This window comes from Hypanus sabinus, chromosome 27, assembly GCF_030144855.1.
Source record: "Hypanus sabinus isolate sHypSab1 chromosome 27, sHypSab1.hap1, whole genome shotgun sequence".
Taxonomy (NCBI): Eukaryota; Metazoa; Chordata; class Chondrichthyes; order Myliobatiformes; family Dasyatidae; genus Hypanus; species Hypanus sabinus.
The window spans coordinates 8442601-8467476 of record NC_082732.1 but is presented as its reverse complement, the minus strand read 5'-3'; the positions used below and the strand labels follow the sequence as shown (position 1 = coordinate 8467476).

The window sequence follows — 24876 nt, the reverse complement described above, 5'->3', positions numbered from 1 at the left end:
ACTTAAGCTGTCATCCTCAATGATGAGGTCACCCGAACCAGAAGGTTGTTTCCATTGGTAGGTGAGACTAGAACTAGAGGACATTGCTTCAAGATTTGGGTGAGAAGATTTAGGACGGAGATAAGGAGAAACTTTTTCACAGAGAGTGGTGAATCTGTGGAATTCTCTGCTTCTTCACTAATATATTTAAGAAACAGTTAGATAGGTTTTCACATAGTAAGGGAATTAAGGGTTACGGAGAAAAGGCAGATAGATGGAGCTGAATTTACAGACAGATCAGCCATGATCTTATTGAATGTTTGGGCAGGCTCAATGGCCAGATGGCCTACTCCTGCTCCTATTTCTTATATTCTTATGATGGATGCCACCTTCATGAGGCATCACTTTTTGAAGAGGTCCTCAATGGTGGGGAGGCTAGAGCCCATGATGGAACTGGCTGAGATTACAACTCTCTGCAGCTTTTCTTGATCCTGTTCATTGCATCCCCCATATTATTTGGGACAGGGAAATAAAGAAATCACTTCCCCTAGATAGTACTGAATGTTCAGAATTCTCTACCATAGAAAATAAAATGTATCAATGGATTTTCAGAATGAGTCAAGGGATGCAGGGTTAGTCACAGAAACTGACACTGAGGTAAAGGAGCAATGACCTAATTGAATGGCTGAACAGTTACAAGGGGCCAAATGTCCTATTCTTACTTCAATTTCCTACATTCAATTCCATATTGCCATAAACTACAAGTAAAAGAAAAATACAGGTTAGATTTTCATTTTAAATAGAATCACACTGTTTCATCATTCCAAAATTCACAGTTTCACTGTCGAGGACGAATCATAAAATTTATCAACCTCCTGGTACTTGTAACCACCTGTGTCTAAGACACACTTCAAATCAGTTGTGGTGTCCAGTGGAATGTAGCAGCTTAATGACCTGCATTTTATAGACATAAATGAGCAAGAATGCTTGGATCTAACCACGATTAAAGAAAAAGTTCACTTGATTTCATCAAGCATCAGTAATTAGGACAGGTTTTTCTTGGGTGCAACCTTGGACAGAATTATATTGAGCAGGCATAAAAATTATTTATCTGGCTGCTGGAAATGTCACTGCTCATATTCAATAATATATAGACAGAGTCAGATCCTCAGCCTTTAAATATGTCCAGAAATTTCTAGGATATTTAGATATATGTAAAATATTAATTAAAACAATGAAATAAACATATTAAAAATGAAGAATGATAAAATGAAGAATCATTTTAAAAATGATAACCACAGGAAACTCTTTCACAATTTTTCGACAAGGCTGTCTGGGCACTTAGTGAAAGATTGTACGTACTCCTTTGTTTAGGCACAGAGTACATCCTGCCAGGCTACAATGAACCGTTGACAGCAACTTCCTTATTTCTGTGCTCAAACCCAAATTCACAGAAATACAGATGATTCAGTTAACAGTCTTTAACACATATCTCAAAGAGAGTAATGATTCTTTGAAAAGCACTGTCCTTTCAGATTTATATTAGTGACTCAGGTTCAGAAGCACAATGCAGGTTGGTCACATTTACAACTGTGGATGATACGGAGGTAAGTGGAGGGGCAGATAGTACAGAGGAATCAGGGACCCTGCAGAAGGACTTGGATAGGCTGTGTGACTAGGCAAAGAAGTGGGAGATAGAGTACAGTATAGGGAAATACTGGCACAAGGAATAAAGGCATAAATTATTTTCATAAACAGGGTGAGAATTCAGAAATCAGAGGTGCAAAGGGACTTGGGGGTCCTAGTGCAGGATCCCCTAAAGACTAACTTGCAGATTGAATTAGTAGTAAAGAAGGCACATGCAATATTAGCATTCACTTTGACTGAATAGTATATAAAAGCAAGGATGTAATACTGAGGCTTTATAAAGTGTTGGTCAGACCCTGTTTGGACTATTGTGAGCAGTTTTGGGCCATATTATCTAAGGAAAGATATGTTGGCATTGGAGAGGCTCCAGAGGTGGTTGACAAGAATTGATCTGCTGATGAAAGGATCTCAGGATTTTGGTCTCAGTTCAAGGATTGAGTCTATTAAAATGAATATGCTGCCCAGACTGTTATATCTCTTTCAGACCCTACCAATACAGATTAATCAAAATCAATTCAATGAATGGAACAAGATGTTATCAAGGTATATTTGGCAGGGTAAAAGGCCTAGAGTTCATCTCAAAACTTTGCAATTAGCAAAGGAAAAGGGGGGATGGGGCTTGCCTTCTCTTAGAGATTATTATTTTGTAGCACAGTTGAGAGCTGTGATATGTTGGTGCAACCCATCATATGATGCTCAATGGAAAAACATTGAGGAGCAGGTACTTCCCATCCTCATACAAGCAATTTTGGCTGATAACAAACTGCAAAGATACATAAATACTATTGATAACCCATGGGTGAAATTGACTCTTAAAAAATGGAAAACCACTATAAAAGAATACAATCTAGAGGGAGATATTGCAATTCTTAAATGGTGTTCATATGACTCTGATTTTACACCAAATAAATTGGATGCTAGATTTAAGGACTGGACAGCTAAAGGAATAACAGTTCTTTGCAACATAATGAAAGAAGGAACATTGTTCAGTTTTGAAATGCTTAAAGAGAAACACTTATTAGAAAAACAAGATTTTTATCGGTATTTGACACACACACATTCGACTTCATACGTTAAAACAAAATGGGAGAAGGAAGGAGAGGAATCTGAGGAAGAATGGACAACAATGTGGAGATATCAATGGAAGTGAACCAATTCACAGAAATGGAGGGAGTTTGGATGGGAAAAACTTCAAAGATATTTTATTACACCCTCTCAGAAATCCCATTATGATAGTAACCACCCTGTTTGCTGGAGAAATTGTGGAAATCAAAATGCAAATCATTATCATATTTTTTGGGACTGCCCTGTTATCAAAAACTATTGGAGGGGGATACACAATGCCCTACAAGACATCTTTAAATGTGAAATACCCTTAGAGAGTAAGACCATATATTTTGGATATATACCTCAAGAATGTTTGAAAAGAGATAAATATTTAATGAATATACTGTTGGTGGCTGGTAAAAAGACTTTTACTAGGAAATGGTTATCACAGGAGAGCCCAACTTTAAATACATGGATGGAAATTACAATGGACATTTACAAAATAGAGAAGATAACAGCATCTGTTAATCATAAGCTGGAACAATTTGATTCATACTGGGAAAAATGGTTTAACTACATAATGCCTCATAGGCCTAATTTTATTCTCACAAATCAATGAACCTGTTGTAAAAAAAAATCACTCCCTACTTGTACATAATTCTTTCCTTTTGCTTGTTTTTTTCTTTCCACTCTTTTCTATAAGTGTATACCCCAGATAAATACTTTGTGGAGATTTTATGATATATATGAACAATGTCTGAAATAAATCTTATGGAAATGTTTGTTTGATGAACTTCAGTAAAAAAATAAATTATTTAAAAAAAATCAGGCTAACTAGCCTGTAATTTCCTTTGTTCTACCTCTCTCCCTTCTTAAAGAGTGGAATGACATTTACAATTTTTCAGCCTTCTGGAGCCATGGCTGAATCACCTATTCTTGAAAGATCATTACCAATGCCCCCACTCTTCAGCCACCTCCTTCAGAACACTGGGGTGCACATCATCTGGTCCAAGTGACTTTTCTATCTTCAGACCTTTCAGGTTCTCAAGAACCTTCTCCCTAGTAACACCTACTTATGTCCCCTGACACTTTTGAACTTCTGGCATACTGCTAGTGTCTTCCACAAGACTGATACAAAATACTTAATTAGTTTGTCTAACATTTCCTTGTCCCCCAATATGATCTCCCCAGCAGTCGAATATCCCCCCTCACCTCTCTTTTACACTTTATGTAATGAAAAAACTTTTGATATCCTCTTTATTGACTAGATATTACCTTCATATTCCATCTTTACCTTCTTTATGACTGTTGTTGTTGCCTTCTGTTGGTTTTTAAAAGCTTCCCAATTCTCTATCTTTCTACTAATTTTTGCTCTATTTTATACCCTCTTTGGCTTTTATATTGACTTGTCAGCCACAGTTGCATCATCCTTCCTTTAGAATACTTTTTCCCTCGAATTTGTCTATCCTGCACTGTCAAGATTGCTCACAGCAACTCCAGCCATTGTTGCATCACATTATCATCCCTAACAGTGTTCCCTTCCAATCAATTTTGGCCAGCTGCTCTCTGATGCCTCTGTAATTCTCTGTAATTACTCCATTGTAATACTGATACGACTGATTTCAGCTTCTTCTCAAATTGCAGGGAGAATTCTATCAGATTATGATCACTGTCTCGTAAGGATTTCTTTGCCTTAAACTCTTTAATCAATTCTGGTTTGTTGCACAACCGCAGTCCAGAATAGCTGATCCTCCAGTGAGCTCTACCACAAGCAGTACATTTGTGGTCAACCACTGATGCACAAAATTACTTAAGTATGCTTAGAAAATTCAAGGAGTGGTGGATGCCCCAAGGCAAAGGATGCATCACAGTTGTGGTCTCTTTTAGGATTTGTCAGCTACTAGGAACAGGTTTCTACATGCTCCACTCATTTGAACAACAAAAAGCAGGGTGTGGTGGCTTTCAAAAAGGAAAAGGATATGATGATGTCAGACACCATACTCACACGTTATCCAAGTAATCTTACCTGATAGACGTGTCACAGGTTATAAGTGACAGAAATTAACTTTGCATCACATTCCCTTACCACTGTAGGGAAAAATTATGCACAGATTGACCGAGAGGCATTGAGTCTGGTCACAGGAGTAAAATGTTTAACCACGGAGAGAGTTTACTCTTGTTACTGATCATCAACCACTAGTGTCCATTTCCAATCCACAGAGGGGTGTTCCACTAATGGCTGCACAAATGCAGAGATAGGCTCTGTTTCTTGGAGGACACAATTACAAGACAATATCTAATCTTGGAAATGCTGCTGGATTATCCCGTTTGCCTTTGGGAAAGAAACACCAGAAAAATTTACTGAAAGACATTCCTCTTGAAGTATACTCCCCAATGCAAGTCAAAAGTCTCCCTATTACAGCAGAGATGATCCAGAAGGAAAGCAGAAAAAAAACCCATGTGCTGTCTCAGGTCTACGTGGCTACAAAAATGGCTGGAATGTGTAGCAGAAACTCCAATTTTACCAGTGCCAGGATGAACTTGCTCTTGATAGGGGTTGCTTAAAGTGGGGATTGAGAGTTATTATACCATCCAGGCTGAGAGCTAAAGTGTTGGAGGAGGAACATGCCAGTCATTTAGGATTGGTTAAAAATGAAAGCATTGGTTTGAGACCTGGGATAGATCAGCAGATCAAGCAGCTTGTCAGGCACCACGTGGGATGCCAACAAGTCAACGTGCCAAGAGCAGTGCCTCTCCGTCCCCGGAATGCCCTGCATTGCTCTGGCAGAGGATTCATCTGGATTTTGCCGGACCATTCAGGGGCACAATTTTTTTTAAAGTAGTGGACGCAGCTACAGTGGCTAGGAGCATCCCCAATAGCCTCCACTCAGCCTCACACACTGTTGATGAGTTGAGAAACCTCTCCTAGAACTATTAGTACAGTCAGCCCTCCTTATCCACGGGTTCCGCATGCGCAGATTCAACCAACCACGGATCGGGGAAACCCGTTAGTTCTCTCTCCAACACTTGTTTGAACATGTTCAGACTATTTTTTCTTGTCATTATTCCCTAAACAATGCAGTATAACAACTATTTACATAGCATTTACATGGTATTAGGTATTATAAGTAATCTAGAGATGATTTTAAAGTACATGCAGTCCCCAGGTTATGAATGAGTTCTGTTCCTGAGTCCATCTTTTAAGTTGGATTTGAAGTCCGAACAGGTATATACGGTATTATTTAGTGTCAGTAAAATGTTTTCCTTAGTATATAGTATATATTTTACCTTTCTATGCATATAAAACACTTAAGAAACATGTGTATTTCAATAATTAAACCATTGCGTTTCTTAGTAATAATTGTAGCTTTCATCGGGGCAGGGCCTTTCACATGCTCCATTAAAATTGTTCCGATTGTTGACCGACTGTAGCCTAACGCTTTTCCAATGACCGATGGTGTTTCACTTCTTTCCAATCGCTTCCGATTACTTCCACCTTATTTATTTTCAATCGTGATTGTGATTATTTTTGTGAACAGAAGCATTGCGAATTCAGAGCTGCGCCAGGTCCTAAAGTGCACCGCACTAAGACAGGTTAAATAAGGGACTTGAGCATCCGAGAATTTTGGAATCCGCACGGGGGGGAGGGGTTCCGGGAACCAATCCCCACGGATAAGGAGGGCCGACTGTATGTGACAATGGATCAGCTTGTGGTAGAACAAGTTTGTCATTCCTGAAAATGAATGGAATTAAGATATATTACATCTGCACCATACCACCCAGCTGCAAATGATTTGGTGGAATGATTTGTCCAGTGTAAATTACACACTGCAATGTCAGCAAACACACTACAGCGACACGGAATCAGAAGCTCAGCAATATCCACCTTGCAATGCAGCACACACCACCACTACCAACTCAGTGGTGTCAGAAATGGACCAAGTGAATTTAAGGGTTAGGTGGAAGTTGAGGAAGGGGAGTGGTGTAAAGGGAAGAGATAAAGCAGCTTTTATGGAGGTAAAGAGATAGCTGGCACTTCTAAGCTGAGACCTGTGCAACTCTTAGTGCAGGGCCCTGAATGAAACAGCCAACATCCCTTTTCCTCAACAGGTAGTGACACATCTGCTAAGTTTCCCCACCAATTTGTTTCTTTGTTCAGATTTTGCAACATCTTGTGACTCTGATTCAGAAGTCAAGCCTTCTTTCCAGAGTATGAAGACAAATTGTTATGGTGCCCTACTTTCACTCCAGAGTTCAGATAATTCATTACAGGTTTGAGATAGACTCTGGGACCTTCCTGATTTTGTTGCTCAAAGACTTAACATTTACTGATATTTACTCACATAGCTATTTAGAGTCAAGTACAGTTTTTTTAAATAAAATTAGAAGGGGTAGAAAGTAATAATCTTTGTGAGTATACTGACATTCCTCAAAATATACATATGGAAGTATGATTCAGATAAATTCATGGAAATATGTTCATGAAATATAAATAAAGAGCGACAATTGCATCATGCAACTTTGACGAGATCATTCTTGATAACTCATTAAAATGTGGAAAGTAATCAGTCTGAGCAGATTATTAAATATTCTTGCATAACACACCCATGTTGTACCCAAGATTAAACTAGTCAATTTACAATTCATCCCATAAAATATGCCGAGCCCCCAAAAAATATATCATGTATGAAATAATGCACATAGTATTTGTTCTTCCCAGATTCTGAGGATCCCATATGCAAATTAAAAAGAAATTAATGTTTTGAACAAAAGTGAATACTCAGGCTTTCTCTGGTCTGGAATAGAGAAATAGTCCATTAGATGATGTTCTGAGATAAGTTCTTTTCTTTCTTTTTAAATCTTTTTATTAGTTTTAAACAAACATAAATGAAACGAATACAAAATGTTTGAGGGTACATAATTAATAGTATAAATAGACATTCAGATATGTAATAATAAAAATATATAACCTCTCAAACCCAGAACAATAATGAACAAAGAAGTAAAAAGCAAAAAAAAGAAAAAACCCCAAAAAAAGAGGAAAAAAAAGCAAAAAAAAAAAGCACTAACCAACATAGGCCATTGAATACATATACAGTAGTGCCAATAACTCCAAACCTCCATCCAATTGATTAAGGATAATATAAGTAAGGTTTAGGAAAAGACAATTCAACTCATGTGAAAATGTTGAATAAAAGGTCTCCAAGTTTCTTCAAATTTAACTGAAGGTTCAAAAACCACACTTCTAATTTTTTCTAAACCCAAACAAGAAATAGTTTGAGAAAACCACTGAAATACAGTTGGAGGATTAATTTCTTTCCAATTCAATAAAATAGATCTTCTAGCCATTAATGTAACAAATGCAATCATTCGTTGAGATGAAGCAGATAAACGATTATTATCCGTCATTGGTAAACCGAAAATTGTAGATAAGTTCTGAAGGCGCTTTGAGATGGTAATGAAGCAAATAAAAAAAACACAATCCTTTGAAACAAGGAACAGTAAATCCAAGACAAAATTTATTAGAATAAATAATCAAAGATTTACTATAAATATACAACTTCGCTGATATTATGAAAACCCTATACAAAATTGCTGTATATCATTTGTTCCATCATACATGTATTAATAGAGAACCATAAACAAAGCTCATTGTTATTTTAAACATACAAAACCATGCTATAGTTAATATAAAATTTGCTTTATATAAAAAAGTATAAATTCAATGGATTTCTACCAAAGAAAAATTATTCTAGTTATTTATGTACTAAACAAACATGTATAATATAGCAATATATCCAGCCAAATTTTGATAGTAAATGGGGATAGGGAAAAAGTGCAAGTATAATAAAAATATTTTTGTTAATATTCAAGTTCAGCAGAAATAAAATTAAGTTGCTTCAGCACTTTCTTCCAATTAAAATTAGTTCTGGTACTTCAGAAAAGGTTTATTATATCTCCATATCTGGGTAAATGCAACTCATCACACTGGCCATAAAATACCTCTACAAAACTGATAAGTAGTTGAAAATAGGCCTAACTTCACAATGCATTGTTATACAGATTTCCACTATTCTTATAGGAAAATTTGATGCCCAACTATCTAAAAAAAATTCTAAAAACTGCACCAAATGATATCAACAATGGTGTAATAGTCCAATATACCTTTCCAATGAAATTCTGTACTTCCTAAACCCAACCCTGAAAAACAATCCCTTCCTTATTTATTGATCTGATTTGCCCGGAACCCAAGAGGACAATATCAATGTGCAATTTTTGTATTTAATTAGATCCGTGTACTCCAAGGTTCCCATCTACGTCAGGTGTGCATTTACTCCTGAAGACCAGGCCCTAGTCACGCTCAGCTTCCCAGCCTCAGGATCATTCCGAGCTTCTGCAGCTGATCTCTGGTAACTTCTTACTGCCATATTAAGGAAGCTTTCCAAATCCATACTTAAAGAAAGCTTCACCTACTTTCTCCTAAGCCCACAGGGAACTTCCAACTTCGCATGTTTCTATTCCAACTTTGTATGTTTCTTCCAAAGTGAAGAAATTCATGGAGCAAACTCATGTAGTATTAGTTTTCACAGAGACACAGTGGAGGACAGTACCACAGTAAGAAGCGTTAGTGACCTGGTTTTGATGCAGTGTGGAGCTTGCATTCTCCTTATAACCTCATGGTGTCGCCTGGGTACTCCACTTTTCTCTCACATTACCAAGGCGTACTGGTTGGTAGGTTAATTGGCTGTTAGAAAGTACCCTTTGCTAAAGTGGCAGGAAAACCACAGTGGAGTTGATGGGAGAGGACAAGCTACAGGAAATTAACAGGTAATTGCTGAGAACCAGCATAAAAAGTGGCAATTTGGACCATTGAACCTAAGTTGCAAAAAAAATACAAGACCATCCTTGCAACATTCTTCTAGGTGTGCCTGGCTGAATCACTGGAAAGTTTCTGCAGGTTCCGCACAGATATTTTTTGTAGGTGCTGATCTTGCCCAGGTTCATACACCCTCAATTCCATAGGACACTATTCCTCCAGACACAGCATTCATTTTTCCAGCAGAACTAAAATATTGTTTATGCTCTTTATGCAGACAGTTGCAAATTCTTGCAAAAGAACTAAGGTTGTGCATATTGAAAACTGTACAGGACATTACTTAGAGAAATTGACAAGGCTGCCCTGGAAACCTCACACTTGATTTTTAAAAAAATACATCATTAGGGTATAATACACCATAAAATGAATTTAAGAAAAAAATTAGATAGTCATCAGTCTTTAAGTCACTGGGTGGTAAATCTGTGGAATTTGTTGCTACAAGCAACTGTGGAGGCCAAGTCATTGAGTGCACTTAAGGCACAGATAGATCAATAGGTTCATGATTAGCCAAGGCATCAAGGGGTATGGGGAGAAGGTGGGGAGGTGGGGATGACTGGATTAAGTGGATTAGCCCATGACTGAATGGTGGAGCAGACTCAATGGGCCAAATGGCCTACTTCTGCTCCCATATATTATGGTCTTATCAATTTTTGGCATGCATGCCCTGTAATTTCACTACTGAAAGTGAATCTCACATCATACAAGTACATTTAAATCAGTTCATTTCATGACACCTATATTCATTGGGTCTCTACAAATGCCTTGAATTTAAAGTTTGAAATCCTAACCCACCTTGCCCAATATAAGATTTAAAATTCTGACCCCCTAAAATAAATGTTGCATTATATTCTCTTATCTTTGTATTCTTTACAATATTAATGCGTTTCTCCCACAATCCACAGAAGTTCATTTATATTTACATTAACTGATATCCTTGCATGGTTTGTGCCTCTACAAATGGGTATTGGATTAGCATCCATATTTGCAACTTGTCTGTTAAAAATTGTTGAATTGAGAATCCTTCAAATATTTTTCACATTCATGAGCTCTATCAAGATCAGGTACCTTTCAATATTAGAAATTCTTAACTGCTGGTTCTTAAATTTTTTATTACAACAGTATTAAAACTACAAATTATTCACATTCTACTTCATCCAATGGCATGTCATGTCTCAATAAGCTACTGTAAACAAAATGAAACAAGAATTTCTACAAAGCTAGCCAAAATTGCATAATCTGCATGTGCTTTAAAAGACAGCAGGGCCTGGTTGAGCACAAATCTCTACTTGAAAATTAATTACCTAAAACTAGACAGCTACAGGCCTAAATTAGAAACATTTTTATCTTAGTACATAGAAGGCAACATCCCCCTCAGTCATGTGGCCTACTCTACCAAGGGATACACATCTAAAGACCTTGATCTAATCATTTCACTATCTAATGAGGCATTGAACAGGAGAAATATTCCATGAATCAAAAAAAATTGGAGATTTAAAGAAAACAAACAACATTTGTTGGAAATACACTTCCTTAACAATACCCTAACACTTCAAATTGGGGATCCTTTTGATTCAAAAGAGATCCTGCCTGTCCTGCAAGGTGTCTGAAATGTAAACTAATCAAGACTGGGGTAATAATTAGACAGTAATGCTGGGATAATGTAGTGTTCAGCATTGACGTACTGTGTACGATTTCATGCTAACTTTGTCACTGGAAAATTACTTTCAGAGAAGGAACTGCTATCGTGTCCCAGTCTGACCTATATTTAAATAGACATGGTTGATGAATAAAAAGCTTGGCATGCACACTAAGAGAAAATTGTGAGTAAAGATGATATTTTTGTGTATGTGTTTACATCACGTGGGAGTAAAATTTGTTAAGTGCTACATATCAAAATAAATTTTCCTCTATTGAAATATTACAGTTCTGACAGTGTGATTTCTAAAGGAACCCAAGCATACCCTTTGAAGAAAATTTGGTACAGATAATTTCTGAATACAAAAGGAATATAAAAGTTAATTTGAATTATTTTTATAACTTATTGTTGGTAAATGCCTTTAATTCAAAAGGTTTGTGGATGAAAAAAACCTAGTTCCCTTTTGAATGTCATAATACCAGATAAAAATGATAGCCAGTTAGTGTGTGGTTACACCCGCTCATTAAGGATAATTTCAGGTACTGGTGGCCAAATATTTGCTAACATGCATTCCATAATGTAAAGACCCACAGCTTTAAGTATGACTGAGGCCAGGTAAAGGATGTGGGTCAAAGGCCGAAATTTAAAAGTGACCACGAAACTTGCTATCAGATGATTATGTACCTCAGAATATCAAAGAGTCAGGGTGTTAGAGTGAAAATGGGACAGCAGTATGGGATTTGCCTTGGTGATTCCATACAACACACACACAAAATGGTGGAGGAAAGCAGGCAGGATCCATGGAAGAGTACAAATGACATTTCGTGCCAAGACCCTTCGGCAGTTGTCTGGCCTGCTGAGTTCTTCCAGGATTTTGTGTGTTGGACTTTCAGCATCCGCAGATTTCTTTTGTTTGTTAGTGATTCCATAAATAGATTTTGCAGATGCTGGAAATCATGAGCAACACACAAAATACTGAAGGAACCCAATGACAAGTCTCAGCCCGCAACATCGACTGTTTATTCTCTCCCATAAATGCTGCCTAACTTGCTGAGTTTCTCCAGCATTTTATTCATGTGGTTCCAATTCAGTTTGACCCAGTTACCTTGAATACGGTCATTCCCAGCACAAATGAGACAAACTTCACTTGGAGATGGGGCACTGCATGGGTATGATGTGGGTCTGATGACCATTTTTTGTCAGAGGCAAGAGCACAACTTCAGCCATGAAGCACCTGTGTGAATTTCCAGAATACCATTAAATGACAGAAAATGGTCATTAAGACATTTTCAGAAAGTGCTGAAATAAACAACATTGCCACAATTTCTGAACCCGTAATTCCAATCTCAATAAAAATTCAGTTTCTTGTTGAAATTATATTAATTTATAGAGGTTCTCATGGAAATAATTTTGGAAATCACTCAAAAATCGTTTAAAGAGAGATATACAGCTATATAGGACCCTGGTCAGACCCCACCTGGAGTACTGTTCTCAGTTCTGGTCACCTCACTACAGGAAGGATGTGGAAACTATAGAAAGGGTGCAGAGAAGGTGTTGCCTGGATTGGGGAGCATGCCTTATGAAAACAGGTTGAGTGAACTTGGCCTTTTCTCCTTGGAGCGACAGAGGATGAAAGGTAACCTAATAGAGATGAGAGGCATTAATCATGTGGATAGTCAGAGGCTTTTTCCCAGGTCTGAAATGGCCAACATGAGAGGGCACAGTTTTAAGGTGCTTGGAAGTAGGTAAAGATATCGGGGCAAGATTTTTTTTAAAAGAAAAAACACAGGGAGAGGTGAGTGCGTGGAATGGGCTGCCAGCAACGGTCATGGAGGTGGTTACAATAGGTCTTCTAAGAGACTCTTGGATAACTACATGGAGCTTAGAAAAATAGAGGGCTATGGGTAACCCTACACAATTTCTAAAGTACATGTTTTGCATGGCATTGTGAGTCGAAGGTTTTCTAAATAATGACTAAGACAAGAAAATGGGCTGGGCAGGAATGGAATTCCAAAATAAAAGAGTTACTGAAAATCAACTAACTCTAACTCTAACTATGTGGATTTCCTTGGAAAGCTGAGGTATTCATAATTACTAGAATTTTTAAGTTGGCTGATGAGAGAAAAGGTACTTATGTTGTGGGACTTTTAACAAGTTTGATTCATAGTTTTACTTCAAAAGCTAGTGTGAGTCATCCACTATTTAAACAGTGGCAGAAAACACCATAGGAGAATGACTGAACTGTTGCCAGAGTTGATTTATTAACCAAATTGCACAACCAATGGTGTATAATGAACAAAAAAAACTAAACAATTGCAAATTATTAAATATTGCACCCTTTCAGAACATTTATTCTCCAAATCCAGCTACTTTGATAATATGAGTTTATGGAGCACATCGTCAAAATTAAGTAAAGCCTTCAGCTTAAACTAAAACGGTTAATGATCCTTGTTAATCGGGCTCCACAATTTATCATAAAATCTAACACTGGAATACAATTGCAATCAAGGAATTCAGATCACACTAAATTGGAGATTACTTGTTTAAAATTACCTCCTAGCTCCCATTTTATATGCATGTTTAGACAAGTTCGATACATTCACATTCTAGCTCTGCTAGACGCTAATTGTGTAATTTGTACCATTTGAGCATGCTGGCATTTATGAAGGGACCAATAGGTACTGGTCTCAATATTAAAGCAAAAATGGAAAATTTTGGTTTTCCCCCTTAATGTCTTGGGAATAAAAGACATTCTCAAGTTACAAATGTCTTTTAAAGGCTTAGATTTGGAAATTGGATATTGCATTCGGCATTCTTTTCACAGATTGAAGCAAGTTTTGCTTAGTTTCCGTACAAAAGATTAGGCAAATTTTTTTTTAAATTAAGAACCATTAGTGTATCAAATTGAAATACAACCATACTGCTAACATTACTTTACAAGTAACTGACAACACACACAAAATGCTGGTGGAACACAGCAGGCCAAGCAGCATCGATAGGGAGAAGCGCTGTCAACGTTTCGGGCCGAGACCCTTCGGCAGGACTCGGCCCGAAATGTCGACAGCGCTTCTCCCTATCGAAGCTGCCTGGCCTGCTGTGTTCCACCAGCATTTTGTGTCTGTTGTTCTTTGAATTTCCAGCATCTGCAGATTTCCTCGTGTTTGCTCTTTGCAAGTAACTGTACCTGTTGTTAAAATTTAAACAAAACTAAGCCACTTTATTTTTCCGATCCCAAAATCATTGTTCTAATCCGCTTTATTGAGAATTCATTCCCAATTTTTCATTTATTTCCAGGTGATAGAAAAAGCGTAGATTAAAAAAACATGAAACAGATGCTCCACTGGAGCACTACCTGTCAAACCTCAGACATGCAAAATCAAACCGAAATATAACCATCTTCAGTTTGTGCACCGCCATCAGAAATATGTCCGCGTGTTTTAGTTTGGCAAGGTTCCAGGTGGAGACAACAAAATACCAAATACATAGAATAATCCCAGCAAAAGATTCAACTTTGCAGTCATCTGGGGAATTTTGGCATAATTTTGGCTTCGAAACTGCCGCTCAAGTGAAAATGCCAAAGGCACAGTCAAAAGTGGCAGCGTGAGGCTGATTGTATAATGAGTTGCTAAAATACAAAATATTACATAGGGTATAAATATCAGTATATTAAACACTATATAAGATAATGTTGGTCCAATAATAATGGCAAAGGTAACTATCCCTGCTTGCTTATCGGACTCCATGTCTCTGGTATTGTTACTGTGCAAGATTGCTTCTGTATTAAGCGCTAAAGGAATTGCATAAAGCAGTGGTGAAATGGCCAAGTAACCCACTTGAACAGCGTAGGCAAACATCACAGCTAGTGGTCCAAAGGTGATCAGAATGATGATATCACCCAGAGCGAAGTATTTAAATCCAATACCTATTGATGAAGGAAAGAATTAGTACATTTCAAATGAAACAAGTAACACATCAGTATGAGCATTTAAAGATCAAACTGCTGGCTTTATTGACCATTTTATTGACTTAAATATTACAGTACACAGTAAGAGCATTAAGCATTCTTCCGAAACAGTTATAGGATTCAGGACTTACACCCTTGACAAGGCAAATTATACCAAACTCACAAGCCTTCCATACACTCTACCTGCTTATGCAAGGATTCCATTCCATTTTCCCCATTTTGTTTTTCATTTTTCTTGTATCTATTCTAATGACAAGCCTTTCCACACTAGTGATTGAGATGTCTTTCTTTGTCTTCAGTTTTAACTACTCTCTCCCATAGCTGATGAGGCACTCACTCATTTCCTCTCTTCCCTGAAATTTTCTCAGTAACTAAATGCCCAAGAATGTTAACCTGCTCATCTTAGCTGAGCAATAGCCCTCAATGACACTGCTGCACCTTTACCCCAGATACAAGAGCTGCTGCAAATAGCAAGCAAATGAAGTATGCAATCAAAACCATAGGGAAAGAGCAGCTGTCATACTCAAGATATCTAATATTCACTTCACTGGTTCCATTATTAGAGAATGTATACAGTACACAATGTGGAAGATTTAGTCTTTGCAGACATCAACAACAGAATCCCAAGAATGAACAGAAAAATGTTAGAACCCCAAAGCCCCCCTCCCTTGTGCAAACAGCATCAACCACCTCCCAACCCATTTCAGCAAAAAAAAGCACCAGCGTCCACTAAGCAATAGCAAAGCATCTAAAGAGAGACCATGATCTGCAAATCAACAAAAACTGTTTACCCAACAGATCGACATGCCACAGTTCAACTTGTATGAAAAATGGGGAATAAAAAAAGAGAGGAAGAGGAGTACTCACTGGAGTGTGCATAAACAGAAGCGTATACAAATAAATATAGTAAGCAATGCGGGGGGGGGGGGGGGGTGCGATATCCTTAAGGAAAGAAAAATCCATAAACATGTTATGGATACCCAGGTCCTCCACCTCACTCGACAACTCTACTGGGTTGTCAGAATGATTCCTTCAACTAAGTATCCTATTACATACTGTGTTATATTTCAAAATGACAAATTAACTCTACTGAACCCTTAGCAAGTGGTTTCTGTATGCCAGTGAGTAATGTTTGCAATGTCAGTACAGAGTAAACACTGTAAGTGTCTGTAGAAAGTTTATTAATAGCAGCTGGATTCTTATTTTGTCTTAAGAACCATTAAAATGCCAATCTATGTCCGGTAGAAGGAACACACACAAAATGCTGGTGGAACGCAGCAGGCCAGGCAGCATCTATAGGAAGAAACACTGTCGATGTTTCGAGCTGAGACTCTTCGTCATGACTTTTTTTTGGATTTGGGCGCATCCCTTTTAGTAATATTAATGTTTCTTTGTATGTCCAAGGAATGTTGTATGCTACAATAAGTGGGAGCGACCAAAAAAGCATCTAATTGATTTATGAGGTTATACTGATCAAGAGTGCACAATGATCAAGAATGTTCTCATACTTATTTACATTAGGATCAACGACATCCACCGTTATCACAATGCTATGGGACTACACTTGTCTAAAAATGTGGCCACTAATCACCATCTTAATGTTACTACACTTTATATGCATCCAGATTTTTTTTTCTAAATGCTACTCATTTCTAACCCCAAAATTGGCTTAGCTCTCCCAACGATTCAATTACTTTCTAGGGCTGTCAAAGTTTATTGAGCCAATAACATACAGTGGATTCCAGTTAATTGGGACACAATTGGGACCAGTACATTTTGGCCCAATTAAGTGGCTGTCTCAATTAACTGAAATTTCACATAAATAGTTAAGGTATGACAAAAGAAATTACTGCTCGAGTAACAAATTATATATTTAAATAAAACTCATTATAAATTAGAATGCTATCAATACTACTACAGTACTATAAAACCGTATATTAGTTCCAAAAAATTATTTACTGTAAATGAACAAAGTCAGTGCAGCTACCTAGTGTAGCTAACAATGCCTTGTTACAATGCTGTCTATGATTGTATTCTACAAATCTTCATCTTCATTGTAACATTCAAGATGATTATCTGGAATAGTCAACATTTTGGCCAGGATCTTTCATCAGACTGGAGAGCCCTAATGAAGGATCTTGGCCCAGAACATCGACTGCTTACTATTTTCCATGAACGTTGCCTGGCCCGCTGAGTTCTTCCAGCATTCTGAGTGTGCTGCTTGGATTTTCAGCATCAGTTGATTTCCTTGTTTGAATTCGGGTCTCTAAAGCGGAGGAAGAGACACTACCAGTTCTGTACAGTACCAAGACCATAATGTATTAAAAAATTAAGATTAATTACAATAAAACCTGAAAAATACGGCATTCTTGGGGCTTTGGCAGTTACTGGAGCAACATCTTCCCTAGATTTTGGGTATGTTATTTCTGTAATACTAAAATTCTTTTATTTCACTTTTCTCCCCCGCGTGTTACATGCCTTCCAGTCACCATAGTCGTTTTGAAAGAGTAGCTTGTACACAAGTGATACAGACCCTACTCCAGCTGCAAACCTGTGTTCCAACTGAACTCAGGCTGTAGCCATGCTGCCAGCCCACAGAATGGACACTGCATCCAGCCTCAAAACCAGCTGATATGCTTAACACCTGCTTACAATGTAGGCTAAAGAGAGAGCCAGACATCAACCTGGATTTCCAAGCAATCATATGCCAGATTACCGTCATTTCTCTGTAAGGGCTTAATGGAGCTTTGAGGTTTAAAAACGACCAAATAAAAGGTGACACCTTTCTAATTTGTGTCAGGTATACGGTCATTCAGCAACTGCAAAATTAGTTCAGCTTCTCTATAACTGCTTAAGTTAGTAAGTAGTATCAAATATAATTCTTATGAAATAAGATTAAATTCAAAAACCGTTTCCCTCACCAGTACTTTCCTGCTTTCATTTCAGGGTTCTTGTTTTATTTTCGAATAAACTGATGTTGATTCTGAAGGTCTGGAATGCTTTAGGTGGCCAATGGAAGTAATAAAACGGTTTAAAGTAAAATATGAATAATTGCCACTGAAACTAGGAAGCACTTAAATTAAAATAAAAACAGAAAATGCTGAAAAGCTCAGTCCACGTAAAGAAAACTGTTATTTTCAGGTGGAATATCGTTCATCAGAATACCCTTCTGCTATGAGGAAACGCCCTGGACCTGAAGCGTTAAGTTTCACTTTCCAGAGGCACTGCTCGGGTTTCCAAAGAAACAGTTATAGATTCTGATAAAAGGGTTTCCCCATACTGCCTGACGTGCTTAATTACCCAGCTTTTTCTGTTTTTATTTCGGATTTCTGGCATCAGTAGAATTAGAATCTGGAACGACTAACTCCGCAAATTCTCTTACATACCTCCAGTGTACAGAAACGAACTAGACAGACCCCCGAAGAAGATAAGCGCCAGGTGTTCTAGTTTGAGCTTGCTCAAGAAATAAAGGGAGGTGGCACAGAGGCAGCCCAGGGTGTAGAGAAAGGCTCCGAACCGCACCACATCCTGCGGCTCCAGGATCCGATCCACCAGCGTGCGATCATCGCTCTTCTTGTGATCGATGCCACGACTGAAATCATAGTAGGTGTTCACCAGGTTGCCGGCGCCGTGCACTGCCAGCACGGCCAGGGCGGCCAGCAGGCAGATGGCTAGGTCCAACTCGCCCAGGGTTTTGTAGGCCAGAGCCGTGCCGAGAGCCACGGGCGTGAGCGAGGCGCTGAAGCTCCAGGGCCGCAGCGCCAGAACATAGGCTGCACACTTGTGCCTCCGACCCAGCGGCGCCTCAGTGGGTATGCCCGGGCCTCTGACATCGACGTCCTCATCGATAGCATTGACCGCTCCATTCTGCTTCATCCTCACTCCGGGTTCGCCGTGCTCCGACTGCCGAGTACCACGCACCGAGCCTCACCTGGTAACGCGCCACCATCACTCAAAGGTCACGACCGTGGCACGCCACGCATGCGCATACCATGGGCAACAGGGGACGCAGGCAATGTCTCAGGGAGCCCGCTCAGTGGAATTCCCCCTGGCGCCGAGCGCATGCGCAACCTTCTTTGTCTCAGGAGTGGTTTATTTCTCTGCGTCCAAACAACGGCAATATGAAAGTAATCCTGTGATTGGATGAGCCAAGTGCCATTCAAGGTAGGCAGGGCCGGCGCGTCATTTTTCTTACTTTCAACATGGCGGCTTTTGGGAAGTGGTGCAGCAAATCAATGTTTTGAAGTGAGGATTTCGCTGCCTGGTTGTTAGAAAACGATAGGAGAGTAAGTATTAATGACAAATGCACAATTTCTGTCACTTAACTGATGATTGGGTGAAAATATTTAAATTCTGATTCATCTTGCAGAGTTTAATATAATTGGAGATTAATAATTCTTTATAATTCATCCCAGTGCAACTAGTTACTGGCAAGAAACGCATTCTAAAGAAAAAAATAATATGTATTCAGTATTTAGTTACTGTACATAACTTTGAGTTCATCTCCATTCACATTCCTTTTTGTGTAGACTCCATTTCACTCTCCTAGTCTCTCTCTCTCCCTACCGTGTTTGTCCTAATGACTATACTTTCCATTCAATATGAAATATGAATCTGTTAACTGTGTCTTCACGTCTATTAGAGCTGCGAGACATCTCAACCTTTTATCATCTCCGATTTCCTCTACCCACCACAGACCCTCCCCGAGAATGAAGATAGAATTGCTTTTGTCCTCACTTTCCAGCTCACCAGCCTTCACCTTCAACCAGTTATCCTTTTAAGTTTCCTCTATGTACAGTGTGCCTCTACCACCAGATACATCTTTCCCTCCCCATTCAGTGTTATAAAGTGTTCATTCCTGTAACTTCCTGACTCAAATCTTTTATTTCTTTCCATCACTCCCATATACTTTTCTATGCAATCAGAAGAGCTAAACATTTTTTTTAACCTAATTCCTTCCCACCTTCCAGGGAGCCAACCAATTGTTACAGCTGACCCAGCAATTGAACTGCTTGTTGTTCAAATTGAAGAGATGCAGAAAATGCTGGAGGAACTCAGTAGGTCAGGCAGCATCTATGGAAAAGAGTACAGCCGACGTTTCAGTCCGAAACCCTTTGGCAGGAGTGGAAAAAAAGCTGAGGAGTAGATTAAAATGATGGGGGGAGGGGCGAGAGAAACTCAAGGTGATAGGTGAAACCTGAAGGGGGAGGGATGAAGTAAAGAGCTGGAAGGAAACTGGTGAAAAAGACAGAAGACCATGGAAGAAGGGAAAGGGCAGTGGAGCACCAGGATGGGCGGGCAAGGAGATAAGGTGAGAGAGGGAAAAGGGAATGGGGAGTGGTGAAGTGGGGGGAGGCACACTACCAGAAGTCGGAGAAGTTGATGTTCATGCCATCAGGTTGGAGGCTACCCAAACGGAATACAAGGAGTCGTTTCTCCACCCTAAGTGTGGCCTCAGCATGACAGTAAAGACATCGGAATGGGAAGTGTAATTAAAATGGGCGACTACCGGGAGATCCGGCTTTTTCTGGCAGATGGAGCGTAGCCTCCGACCTGATGGCATGAACATCGATTTCTCAAACTTACAGTGATGCCCCCTACCTTCACCATTCCCCATCCCTTTCTGTCTCTCTCACCTTATCTCCTTGTACACTCATCATCTCCCTCGCGTGTTCCTCCCCCCTTTTCTTTTATAGCCTTCAGTTTCTTTCACCTATTACATTGTTTCTCTCTTCCCTTCCCCCCACCTTTTAAACCTACTCCTCAGCATTTTTTCTCCAGTACTGCCGAAGGGTTTTTGCTCAAAACGTTGTCTGTACACTACTGTTTTCCTAGATGCCACCTGACCTGATGAGTTCCTCCAGCATTTTGTGTCTGTTGCTCGGATTTTTAGCATCTGCAGATTTTCCCTTGTTTGTAATTTAAAGAAATTGTTTTATTTGCCACATCTTGATTGTGGGACCAGCCTGCAAGTGTTGCCATGCTTCTGGTGTCCACGACATACTAACGCTAACTGAAAACCAGAGCACCCGGAGGAAATCCAGACGATTATCGGGAGTATGTACAGACTCTTTGCAGTAAGAAGCAAATGCTGATGGGTGATCACTGGAACTGTAAAATGATTGCACTGACTGCTAGGCTACTGTGCCGCCCTTCTTGGCAAAGCATTTCAATTTAACCTGAAAGGCTGAGATTTGGAGATTTGTTCATTCTGTTCCCATTCTAATTGCTCCATGTTTGGCCTCTATACTATTTCAGTAAAACCCACTGTAAGCTGAGAAACAGCAGGTCATCTTCCATCAAGACGTGTTACATTCCTTGGGTTCATTATTCACTTTATTCAGTTCAAGAAATTCAGATCATTTGCCTTTCCTCTTGGTGCTGAAACTGTACATCCACCTGTGACAACAGTCAGCTTTAATCTCTTAACAGATACTACTGGATTTATTGAGTATTTCCACCTTTTCTGTTAGAGTTCTGGAGCAATTTAGCGGGGATGCAGGCCTTTTGACCCAGTCAATCCATGCTGATTGGGGTGCCCAGCCATCTAGTCCCAATTTTGTGCATTTGGCCTTTCTCCCTGTCAGCTCCACCTCTCTATGTACTTATCAAAGAGGATAAGTACATGATTATATTGTACCTGTCTCAATCACTTCCTCTGGCAGTTCATTCCATATATGCACCACCCTCTGCATGGAAAAAAGTTGGCCCCCAAGTTTCTTTTTCGATTGAGGTACAGCTCAGAATAGTAATAAAAAGGCAGGCAGTCAGCGTTCACCTTCCGCATTCACCTCTATGTTTCAACCTCCCTCATCGCTTCAGTCGGTGAACAATGGAAGCTTTAATCAGCAAAATGTAGTTAAACGTGGGCTCGCCCCTTCTTGCCGTGAGGTTTCCGCATGCTGCCTCTGCCTCCCTGAATCCTGTTGGCGACTGCACAGCACCAATCCTTCCTACCTACACAGTGTCCATATCCTTCCATCTTCCTCATATTCATGTGCCTACCTAAACATCTCTTAAAAACGGATGTATTTACCTCTACCACCACACCAGGCAGCACATTCCAGACATCAACAACTCTCTGAGTAAAATCTTGCCTCTTGCATCCCCCTAGAACCTACCCCCCCCCTCACCTTCAAAGCATGACCACTGGTATTAGACATTTTAACCCTGAGAAAAAGATATTCCCTGTCTACTCTATCTGTGCCTCTCATAATTTTATAAACCTCTATCAGATCTTCAGTCAGCCTCTGCTGCTCCAAAGAAAACAAACAAAGTTTGTCCAGTCTCTTGTGATAGCACATGCACTCCAAACCAGGCAGCATCTTAGTAAACCTCTTCTACACCCTATCCAAAGCTTCAACATCCTTCTTATATTGGGGCGACCAGAACTATATGCAATATTCCAGATGTGGCCTCACCAGAGTTTTGTAAAGTTGCAACATAACCTCAGTAAGAGCCAAGCATTCCATAAGCCTTTTTAACCACTCTATTGACCTGTGTATCCTCTTTCATGGAGCTGTGAACTTGGGATGCCAAGATCTCTCTGCTCAACAATACTGTTAAGCATCTTGTCTGTAACAGTGTACTGACTCCTTGCATTGCCCTACCAAGGTGCAATCCTCACATTCATCTGCCTTTTCTGTGCCCAATAGATCTACAACTGATCTATATCGCACCGTATTATTTGCCAGTCTTCTACACCATGCACAACACCGATCGTGTTATCATCTGTAAATTTACTAACCCACCCATCTGCATTTTCCTCCAGGTCATTTATATTCATCATAAACGGCAGAGGTCCCAGCACAGGTCACTGTGGAACATCACTAATTACAGAGCTCCAGCTCAAATAGGTCCATTTGACCACTACTCTCTGTTTTCTGTGCGCAGGCCAGTTCTGAATCCAAATAGCCAATTTGCCATGGACCCCATGTGGCCTAATCTTCTGGATTAGCCTTCCATGAGGGAGTTTGTCAAACACCTTATTAAAATCCATGTAGACAACATTCATTGCTCTACCCTCATCAACCTCACTCATCACCTTGTCAAAAAACTCAAATCAAGCAAGTAGGTAACCTTGTCAGATTACCCTTTCACCTTAACAGCACCATGTTACCCCTAGACTCATTATCACTCTTTCAGAAGTCTTGCATTTTGACATTTATCTTTTCCCCTCTTACAGATAGGCTTGTTCAATTTATCTTTGCTGGATTTGCCTTAGTTATGCCAGAATTTGTCCTGCTCTGGTTTAGGACCCAACCCTGTGGATGTGTCCTATCCTTTTCCATCACCGTCTTAAACTGTTAAAATTATGGTCACTAGAATCAAAGAGCTAATTCCCACTTCAGTTGCTTGCTCTACTTTTTTCTCTACTGACTCAGAAAGCTTTCCTGGACACATTTCACAAATTCCACCCTTACTGCTTTGGGTGGCTCAGTTAATACTGTGAAAATTAAAGTCTCACATGAAAGTAAAGTCTCACCAAAAGGCCTGTTTCTGTGCTGTGATGTTCTGTGGTTCTGTGGGTTTGGAGGGATATGGCCCACGTTCAGGTCATTGGGACTAGGCAGAAAAATGGTTTGGCACAGCTAAGAGGGGCCAAAAGGCCTGTTTCTGTGCTGTAATGTTCTCTGGTTCTATGAATACGTTATTATTACAACTATGAGTAATTTCTCTACACAACTCCTCAAATTCCCACTGAGGATATATTGGAGGGGGTATAATACAGTGCTGTTAGACCGACCCGCCCCTTTTTTCAAATTTTAAGGCCTCACAGGACAACCTCCAAGAATCATCTCGTAAGTTGTAACATTTCCGCTTGTCAAAAAGGCAACATTCCCTCCTTGCTTACCCATACTACTGTCACCCGTGTAGCATCTGTACCTTGGACAATTGAGCCACCAGTCTTCCTCTCTCAGCCATGTTTTTGTTATAGCTATAACTCTCCAGAGCCGATCCATTCTTCATTTCATTTTTTCAGCAACTGTTGTGATTGGTTTGTCTGTTTCCAAGCATTGTTGTTCATTTCCTCCAACAGACTTAAATGGCACTGAAAGCAATTATGTCACTTATACAAATCATCACAGGTGAGCCCCTTGTTTCTCCACCCAGCCTTCTCTGCTACTTAGAAATGCACGTTTCCTTACTTTCTAGTCCTCTTTTTATAGGTACTGCTTTATTTGATGAGTATCTTTTTTTTTTAACTTCAAATGAATCAACTTTGCCCAGACAAAAATGTGCCCTTAAAAGATTCATTTAACTATCTATCCATTCAGTATTTACATTGCAACACAGGTGAATTAACAAAGATATTGGGTATGTTGTTATCAATTATTTTGAAGAAGTACTTCAAAAAAACAAAAACATAATCTAAAGCGATCCCTAAAATCTGATTGGAGCCTGTTTCAGGGTAGGTTGGTCTCTTGCAGGTAGGAAGTGTTGGCCATGCCTATTTCTGTGTTCACTTACTTGTGTAATATCCGGATGTCTTGGTCAGTATCAAATTTAGTGTGAAGAGCTTTTGGATATTTGTTAAAGACGTGGTGTAGAACATCATTTTGCAATCCCAAGTCAGTGTCATTTGTGGAACAATTCTTGTGTCTGAATTGGTGAATTGTTAGTACCATTTATTTATACTTATTTGTTGAGACACAGCACAGAATTGGCCCTTAAAGCCATGCCACTCAGCAATCTCGCCTAATCGGGGCACAGTTTAACCCCTGA

General features: G+C 39.3%; 2 protein-coding genes across 3 annotated transcripts in view; one reads left to right on the top strand and one right to left on the bottom strand.

The window, feature by feature from the left end:
• Positions 1-8128: 8128 nt before the first annotated feature.
• On the bottom strand, positions 8129-19147 carry ubiad1 (UbiA prenyltransferase domain containing 1). Its single transcript, XM_059951707.1, has 2 exons — positions 18537-19147; positions 8129-15108 (listed from the first exon to the last, which is right to left on the bottom strand). Exons 1-2 carry the CDS (start codon positions 19024-19026, stop codon positions 14624-14626), a joined length of 975 nt encoding a protein of 324 aa, XP_059807690.1. The 5' UTR covers positions 19027-19147; the 3' UTR covers positions 8129-14623.
• A 176-nt stretch (positions 19148-19323) lies between these two features.
• Positions 19324-24876, top strand: part of mtor (mechanistic target of rapamycin kinase) — a 342240-nt gene continuing 336687 nt past the window's right edge. The window contains exon 1 of one of the 2 annotated variants that reach the window (XM_059951708.1): positions 19324-19436. The gene's annotated coding sequence lies outside the window, so the exon portion shown is untranslated. The remainder of the gene's footprint in view (positions 19437-24876) is intronic. The other variant, XM_059951709.1, reaches the window with a different exon arrangement.